The sequence below is a fragment of the Gouania willdenowi genome, chromosome 12, assembly GCF_900634775.1.
Source record: "Gouania willdenowi chromosome 12, fGouWil2.1, whole genome shotgun sequence".
In the NCBI taxonomy this organism is placed as follows: Eukaryota; Metazoa; Chordata; class Actinopteri; order Blenniiformes; family Gobiesocidae; genus Gouania; species Gouania willdenowi.
In genome coordinates, this window is record NC_041055.1 from 4,873,044 (window position 1) to 4,882,941 (window position 9,898).

The window sequence follows — 9,898 nt, forward strand, 5'->3', positions numbered from 1 at the left end:
TTTTCTTTTATTTTGCCCCCCCTGGCAAGAATCTTAAACTTTGCCCATGGCTGTAACGGGTTTGAGTTTGAAATGGATCGGGCCGAATTCTGTTGGGCTCGGGTATTTTAGGGTTTAACTTTTAAGGCCCAGATTACAGCTCAATTTTATGCTATCTACTGCCACCTACTGCCAAGGAAGAGTACTTAATATAAATCCACTGATGAGCAAAGTACTTTAATTTATTCATCGCAGTGGGAGATTTTTGTACGGTGCCCCTAGAAGCTCACAACACAACATAGAGTGACGTACGGCACAACGCAACACAAAAAAAAAGTGCGCACAAATACAAACGCCACAACACAACATGAAAACAGCCTGGTGAACACCAACAACGGAAGTAAAAATCCACAAAGAATAGTAAAACCCGAAGCATTATTCGAAGGAGTATCGTAAACATATAAATAACATACTTACCGGTAAGTAAGTAAGTAAGTAAGTAATATTTATTTATATAGCACCTTTTACAGACAGGAGTCACAAAGTTCTTCACAATACATACAGCGCATACATACGGTACTTTATATACACTATATATACAATTTGCTAATTTGTTGTTGTATGTTTTGGTTAGCTTAGCATGTAGCATCGCTGGCATATAACAGGGTCAAAGGGTAAACGTATTGGTGCAATTTCTCTCCCACATGTTTTGGTTAGCTTAGCATTTAGCATCGCTGGCTTAGCAGGATCATAGTATTTGTCAGCTAATCCAGGATTTCGCAGACAATTTCTGAAATTGTTGCGGCATAAAATGCCTGATTCTGGGTAAAATTTTCAGCATTCTGAGGCTTTACTATTTTCTATAACTTTGCCTAAACTGGTCAATTTGCCAAAAAAAACCTGATTGCCTTTGAATTATTTCAGAACAACACAGAAAAGAGCTCAGATTCACAATAATTTAACAAGATATGGATTTTGTTTAATTTTTTTGAAACAAAAACAAACACTTTTCCTGTGAGAATCTCATCAATGATTTTTGCTATTAACACTTTTGCTACGGAAGAGTCTCATGCGTTCAGCAATTTGTAAATGTGTGCGTGGAGATACCACCAGGGGGCGCAAGCACCAATATCACTGGCCACTGCTACTGTTTTAGACGGTACCTGTAATGAAGCTCTATCAAATATCATATATAATAGTAGAGGTTTAATCAGGTTATTTTCTTTAAAAGTCCTTCTAGAGCAGCAGGAGATCATTAAACGCTAGAGTTCGTGAGACACGTTTGCCGCTATTTGGCTGTTGTGACACAGTCAGTAACCAGACGAAAAGGTGATTCCGCTCGCACCGGGGGACTCCCAGCGCCTGATGGAGGCTGTCGGCTTCGGAAGTTGATGTGGGTTACAATCACAGACCATTACACATAAATGGTCAACATCTCAGACCAATGCGAGAGATTGTTACCATCATAACCTACACATTTAATGAAGCGTACATTGTATAGTTGCGATAATCTAAATGCGGGCAAGTGTCTCAACTGTAGTGATCGCTGAGATCATTACATGCGCCCAGTACAAGACAAAATGTCATTTGTAATACTTGCATACTGGTGGATGGCCTCCAGATGTTTAATATTAATATGAACCTAACCACTAGGAACGAGTGTATTATGTTTTTCCTGCAGTCTGTGCCTTCTCCTCGCCCGCCTCGCTCTTTGTTCTGTTTCAGGTGTCTTGATGTTGGAGCTGGCAGTTCCTGATCGATTGTTCACGGCTCAACGTGCCTGGGACATTTGTGTGGCCGATCCTTTTCTGTTCGCCCTTCTGTTCACTAACCCAGCCAGTCGAAGCGGACGGCTGCCACCTCTGAACCTGGTTCCTCTGGAGATTTCTTTCCATAAAAAGAGGAAGTTTTTTCTTCCCACTGTCGCTAAATGCTTGTTCATGTGGATCTTGTTGCGTTCTTTCTTTCTTTCGCTGAGATGACTTTGCTGTAATTTGCGCTATATAAATAAAGTTGAGTTGAGTTGAGTTGAGTTACACAAGGCAGACGGACCTCAGCCACGTTGTGCCGTCGAATTAACCGGAATCTTTAGTCAGATTGGTTAAAATTGCGGAAAGTCATGGAGATTGGACAGAATTGCAGGGCCGCGCATTAATAGTTGCGATCGCAACATCTTAATTTCCTGGAGGGTCTGATTTGTATGTACTTTCTTATTGTGTTGTGAGTTTTCATGTTGTGTTGTGGGGTTTGTATTTGTGTGTACTTTTGTTTCGTGTTGCAGTGTGGGGTCCTTCATTCTGTGTTATGTTCTCAGGGCATTTTGTGTTTTGTTGTGGGATTCTTTATTTTGCGTTGTGAGCTTTTAGAGCCACCGTACCTTTGGCCTGGCACAACAGGGCTCTCTGAGTTAGCGTCATAAGTGCCCTTGTTAACAAAGCATATTTGTGTTTTCCAGTAAAGAGATCCTACACTTTTAGATTTTACGTTTTCAGACCTCTGGACTGTTTGGCAGTCGGAAGCATGTTGGAATTCCAACTGCATAGTTCAATTTGTGCTTGTTAATACCTTTTAAGCGCTGTCAGATTTTGGGTCGGCATTGGCCAAGCTGGAATAACACGTGTGCCATGTGGCCCCGCTGCTTGATGCGGTAATAAAGAGAGGCGCCGCTGTTTGCCTGAGGGAGCTGCTTTGACGTGAGAGTCCCCGTTGGTTTGTTTTTTACCAACTGCGGCTCTCGCTTCACCTCTTGCTCCTCCATCTCCAGAGCCAAGCGCTTTGTTTGGGCTGGCGTTCACCGGCGCCGTCAGCTGGTCAGCACATCTCAGACTCTGGCTCTGAGGAGCCCCGGCCTATCCGTCTTTACTCCAACAAAGCTCTGTCTGTGCGGCACCTTCAGCTAGACGCTGGGCTTTTTTTCAACGTGTGAAGGCAAACATGGAAAATGTTCCTTACTCCTGCTTTTACTGGAGAGTGAGGGAAATTATTACCCTGTTTTATGAACACCCAGAACAAAGTGTTCACGCACTTCAAATTGCTTTATTATTGAGTCAGTCATTGCTGTTCAAAGAAACATCAGTAGTGTCTCCATGCACTTGTAAAAAAAATAATAACATATTCAAGGTGCCTTTATGTATAATTTATATAAACCTGTTCACTTGTTTTGTACAAGATTTTGTATGAATCTTGAATTTTCATTTATTATTATTATTATTATTATTATTATTATTATTATTATTATTATTATTATTATTATAAATGATAATAATACCAATATTAATCAATCCAGCTTTGTACTGGCATTTCTCAAAGTTTATTACTGACTGATCAATTTCTGCAAATGTTTAGTCACTCTTGCGATGGATAGATGGATGCATAATTTAATTGAATTGAATTTAATTTAATTTAATTTAATTTAATTTAATTTAATTTAATTTAATTTAATTTAATTTAATTTAATCGCCTTGTTCTATTTCAGGGTTGTGGGACCACTTTATTCTATTTTATTCTATTTTATTGTGTGATCACTGTAAAGCATTTAATAGCATTTTCAGCGTATGTATTCTCATTTGCATTTTTCTCTGTAAATACAGCTTGTCTGTTTTTTATTATTATCTTATCGTATTTTATTCTATCGTATCTTATCTTAGTTTCTCTTGTCAGGGTTTTTCTTGTCTTGTCTTATTTGGCAAATATCAAATATCTTTTTACGGAGAGCGTCAAGGCCAAGACTGCCACGTCATATTCTACTGTTCCAATTTTAGCTTTTTTGTGATCTTGCAAAAGCAAAATACACAGGAACCAAAAGATGGACATCTTTCATTTCGGGGTGATTGCAGCTGTGTTTCACCACTTGAAATCCAATTGTTTGTTTTGCTTCTCCCCAGGAACCACATTCACAACTTAATTAATGTCCAACACATCCACAAAGACACCTTAAGAGTCATTATTAGCCATTGCGTTCCTTTAATCCTTGTATTAAAACCCTTTTGGAAATCTTCGTCACAATGTTCCAGCTTCCACTCTCCTGTGTCAAACGCTACAAAAGCTTCCCATGGGGCCATGTTGTTTTAAAGGGCAGTCATTTAGGATTATTGGCTTTCTCCAATGGTAGCTTTCCAAATAATTCCCACTCTTTAATTGATAAGTCTGCAATAGGAGCTATTGTGGAGGAGATTTTTGTAGTTTTCTTTTATTAAACTTGCCTCAAAACATGACACTTCAACACTGCAAGAGCTCTACTAACGGATCTGTAGAGGTAATTACTAATTTTCTGAGCACAACGGGGGAAAGAGGGATGATACAACATCTGACGTGATATGAAAAGACATCTGACAAGATATAAATCCAACTCAGAGAAGGTGGAGGAGCAGAGAAGACCATCATTCAGACAAGAGCCAACATCCACTTCCACATTCTCCAAGATTGCAGTCATGAGGCAGTCGCTCGTGTCACTGATTTTTGCCATTGCGCTTTTCTTCAAATACTCTGCCCCGTCGGTGGCTTTGCCGATGGGCCTGACCGACATTGGCTCTCTGGAGCAGGACGCCGTCGTCTCTCTGCTGAATGAAGAGGAAACTGAGAACGACCACGGATACGGGGACATGGCGACGAAAGAGAAAGGGCCGAGGGTCATCGTCGTCGCCACCGATCCGAGCGTGTGGAGAGGCCTGCGGATGCTTTCAGCCGGACAGCCCCTCTACAAGTGGAGGGCCAACGAAAATGACCACGTCACCGAGCACAGAGGGCCCGGACAAGCGCTCAACATCTCCATGCTGAAGAGGGACACCATGAGGTGCATGGTGGGACGAGTCTATCGGCCCTGCTGGGAAGTCTAGGACAGTTTTGTGGATTTCCAGAGGATTCTGAACAACGGACACCTGCTGAAAACCTTTTCAGTCTCACGCTGAGCTGTAAAACAACATCAAAGCTGTATAACTAACATATATTTCACTGCTGAAAATAAAAAAAAACCTGAGCCTTGCTTTTGTCTTTTTAATATTTGGTCACTTTAGAGTTTAACTATCTGCATCTTTTCAAAACCTGAACACAGAAATCCGAGTGAAGGAGAGCACTTCACAAGTTACGGTCGTGGTTTAGCTAGGGTGCCCATGTTTTGATTTCCAAAAAAGAGGAAACTTGGACCGGATTTTCTTGAATCTACTTTATAACAGCAAAATACAACATAATAAATAAATAATTTGTAATTGTCAATAAGGTTTAAGAAAATATTTCTCTCTTTATAACTTAAAGACTTAAAAACAATCTGAAATCAGTGGTGACTCCAGTCAATCATCTTTATTATGCATTATAACAATATGTCCTTAAAAATCTCCTTCTTAAACTTTCTTAAAATCTCAATGAGAAACATTGCCTCCTAGAAATTACAACTAGAACAGAAAACTCAAGGCTTACAGAACAGTAAATAATCTTTATATATATATGTATTATATTTATATTTATATATATATACATATATATGTCTTTTAATCTCTCTTTTTCTCTTGGACTTTGGTCCTTTTTCACTTTTTCTCGTGTGTGACGAAGCGGCATCTTTAATTATTTTCCGTTATGTGTCAATAAAATCACCATAATGAACCATATTGGCTTTAAAGAAAAACTCTTTAGCTTAACAACTGGTTAACTGGTGGCATTTCTCAGATTATTAGCGGAGTTACGGTCTTCCTCGAGATGCGTTCAACGGACAATTTCATTACTTTGTAAAATGTCCCCGGACAAGATGTTTTGGCTTGTAGTCTTTAAAAATCTTCAATATAACCTTCTTTGTTGAAGTGACTGTTTTTCACGAGGCTTGGCACAAACAAAACTGATGAAACAAAATGCCTTAAAAGCTGTTTTAAGGTAGTTTTACGATCGTCTAACATCACACGCAGCCTTTCACGTAGGAATTGTTAGCATCATAAGCTAAATGCAGATTGCTGTCTCTCGTTGGCCTGTATAAAGTTGCGAGCTCTTTGGAGGGCGTGTCTAGTTTGTAAAGGACGCCATTTTCTCAAAAACCGAGTCATAGAAAGCAACGGTGTCACAGGAAACTTGTGTTTAGATATGAAAATGTTAGATATAGCATGAAGAAGTCTGATGGAAGAGAAGGAAACAAGCGAGACTTTTAAGTCTAGTTGCATCAAATACGCTACAGGAATCAATATAGTGTAAATAACAGACGTTACACGAGAGCTGCACGATTAATCACTTTTAAATCATAAGCAGATTATTTGCATACGACAATCTCTCTACTAAAGTGACAGTAAACATTTATCACAAAATTGTGCTCATTCATGTCAGCATTAAGAATAACGACCAATTTGAGCATTAACACAGGAAAGAACAAACAATTTGTGTTTATTGTCGTTACCGATATTTTACTCTCTTTAATGTGGTATTTATTCATTTATTTTTATTCATTTTGTATGTGTTTTGTGTCCATTTGTGCATACTGTATCTGTTGTTGATTTAGGTGTTGTTGGAATCATTTTTTGATTTTCTGTCTTGTTGTGTCATTTTATTCTAATTTTGGGTGCTTTTGGTGTCATTTTTTTCAGTATTTTGGTTCTTGTTTTGTGTAATTTCCATCATGTTGTTGTTTTGTCTTTTTTCTTCTTCTTTCATTTTGTGTTTTTGGTGTCATTTTTATGTATTTTGTGTTTTTCTGAGTTAATATGCTTTTGTGGTTTTCGGTTTTCTGTGTTTTAAAAATAAATGACAGTTTGTTTGTTTGTTTGTTGTTTCCGATATTTTACTGTCAGTAATGTGTTTTTTTAATCCATTTTGTGTGTTTTTGTTGTCAATTTATTTAATTTTTGAATTTCTGTTGTTGGTTTGTGTATTTTCTGTCATGTTGTGTAATTTTGTTTTCATTTTGGTATGTTTTTTTTTTTTGTCGTATTTATGTATTTTGTGTTTTTTGAGTCAATATGCTTTTGTGGTTTTCGGTTTTCTGTGTTTAAAAAGTAAAATAGTTTATTTGTGTGTTTTTCGAGTCATTTTGTGTATTTGTTTTGGGGTCCAAACAAAATTATACCAAGGGCCACATGTGGCCCCTGAGCCGCCAGTTGCCAATGTCTGCTCTGCTACGCTGATATACGCTCTACTTAGCTTAGAACCAGCACAGCTGAAAAACTAAAAACTGTGAGAGTACATTTGAAATCAAACCTGAAATAATCTTGTAAATTTTTCAAAAGCCTATCGTAGAAGTTTTTAATTATTGATATCTTCCCCCGAGACGTTGTAGCTCATACTGTAACTGCTGCAGTTAGTTGAAGGATTAAAAAGCACTTTGTGTCCTGCGGAGGAAGACAGTGTGGAGCTATTTATAGCTGAGCAACAGTTAGATATCCAGTGAGAAGGTCTCTGACTTCATTATCAAACGGTACGGTGGTGAACATTTCGATTAGGGACAAAAGAAACCTCTCAGGACTGAATGGGGGCTGTATGGGTGTGATAATGTGTCCAGACATAAGGATGGGAATGTCAATCCTTTAGGGAGGAAAACACTCAGAGTGCATTTTCACACCATTTCAGAAAAGATATTTAGCCTCAGTGTGCTTCAGGTTTTTGTCGTTGTAGGTTAGAAATGCATCTTGGGAAACTTGGACATATACTTCAGTGGGAACGCTCATCACCCCAATCATACTTCTATATTAGAAGTAGTAATAGTAGTAGTTTTTATTCATTTTATTCCATTAAACATTAAACAAAACATTTCCATAATTTTGTGCACAGCATGACCGAAAGGGTTTAGGCTGAACTTATTATTCCTAACTTATTATTCCTAACCCTGTTTACAAGGGTTACAAGACAAAACACAAAGATTTATAATAAATAATTTCAAGTGTCCAACAGAAGAGAAATACACGTATATAGAATAGTTATTATAACGTAAATTTCATTTTATTTTATGCTATTTTTTTTATAAAACTGAATCATGTCATCATTTAATTCATTTCATCCATTATGGATCTATTAAAGTCTTTTCATTAGTTGCTACTTTATTTATCCTGAGCTTACTGGTATATATTTTTTAATTATAGTAGATTTATCCATTGTTTTGAAAGCTGTGACTGTTCCGGAATGTTTTATTTGATCTTTCACCTCTTTTTTGAACATGACGGTTCCTCTGAGGTTATACTGACTTTTCCTGTGTTCAAATAGCTCCTGGATGTGAGGAGAGAGAATATTATTATGTGCCTCGTACACCATTACTAATGTGTTAAGGTCAACAAGATCATGGATTTTCAATAAATGTAGGGTTTGTTGGTGCATAGAAATCTGCTTTAGTGGTCATTCTTATTGCCTTTTTTTGGAGTAGGAAAAAAGGATTAGTAGTTGTTTCCCCATATTTCCAAGGCATAATTTAGGTAAGAAAGAATAAGTAAGTTATATAGTAGTAGAAGAGATTTGTTATCAAGTACAGTTTTCATGTTGTTGATTACAGCTATGGATTTTGCTGGAAAGTATGTTATACAGTATGTACTCATTGAGTTTGTAGTGCATAGTACGGAGTATGACATTTCGAGTGTCTACATCTGTCTACATCTCTGAACGCTAACGACCAAATCCCAAACCTCGGCGTGTTTTCAGGTCTCTCTACGGACACAGGTCAGATACTGGAGCCCAGAGTTCACACTTAACATGGTGCTAAATGCATCGAATGTCAGCTGTGTCATTGAAGGTCTCCAATTGTCTGCAGTCGCTGAAGAAGCCGATGCCAGAAGATAACAAACACCAAAAGGTCGATAATGATCGCCGGTGGTTTTTGTTTGTTCATCAGGACTCGTTTTTACCCGTAAAGGCAACATCTGGATACATTTTTGGTGATTGCGCTGTTGGGGCTGTGAAGATAACATCTCTGCATTGTGTGGTTGGGCCATGCCATTAAGACATGTACGGTTGGGTTGGTGGGACTTTGTAGTCGGCATGTTTGTGTGGCAAAGAGACCTAAAGGCATTGTTGCAGCATTATTATTTTATTGCAATGTAAACGTTAGATGTTTGAAAAGAGTTTTAGGATTAAAGCCAGTTTAAGCAAGACAAGCTTACTGTATATATCATTTTTAAAATGTATTTTTTTTTGTTTTTTCATAAAATAAACATGGTATCAATCGGTTTTGTTTAATGTCATGAATGCTTTGTGTGTCATATTTATCTTTATAGCGTTTGGTGCAGCGACAATGACTTAATGCCCCTTATGAGTGCAACCTGATCTGAAAATGTAATTTAGTTGAACTTGATCGGGATTCTTGTAACATTTAAGTCAATCAGGGGCATGACATATGGGGGCCAAACTAGTGAAACGGTGCTAATTAAATTACTCACAGACACTTTAAATGACGTAACAGTCCCACATGGTGAAGTCTGAACACAAGAAGCTCAGGGCATAAAGAAATAGGCAGAAAAGAGACAAAAACAGAGCTCATTGGACAAAATGCTATTAGCTGTGTTAGCTAAACACTCTGTGTCATCACATAAATCATCTATGTACATGTACAGGGTTTTCACGGCGCATCATCAAACTGGAAGTCGCCATATTGGAGGTACTCAGCAGGTAAACAAAGCAAATCCCGAATGTCGAACGAAAAGAAACTATCGCCGTGTTTTTGGCTGTAACCATCGGTCAGACCGTCAAAAACATTTGGAGTTTTATTGACTGACAAATTTATAACAAATCAGGGAGAACAATGTCGAAAGTTATCGAAGGAAAGGAGGCGCTTGTGGTTTGCAATTCAGGCAAAAATCTGGACAACATTCAAATTTGTTCAGCCCATTTTTTGTCAGGCAATTGTTGATAGCAGCGGCTCTTAACTCATTTTCTAGTGTGATTATAATAATACAATTCACATGAAGCCACTGCATGTGGCATTATTGACTTAATATAATCCCATTTAATAGCCTGCTACAGTAGCAAC

General features: G+C 37.9%; 1 protein-coding gene across 1 annotated transcript; it reads left to right on the forward strand.

Annotated features, from left to right (window-relative positions):
- The first annotated feature begins 4,359 nt into the window (after positions 1-4,359).
- Positions 4,360-4,949, forward strand: pmchl (pro-melanin-concentrating hormone, like). The gene has a single exon (XM_028463153.1). The coding sequence runs from the start codon at positions 4,410-4,412 to the stop codon at positions 4,812-4,814; it is 405 nt and encodes a 134-aa protein (XP_028318954.1). The 5' UTR covers positions 4,360-4,409; the 3' UTR covers positions 4,815-4,949.
- The last annotated feature ends 4,949 nt before the right edge of the window (positions 4,950-9,898 follow it).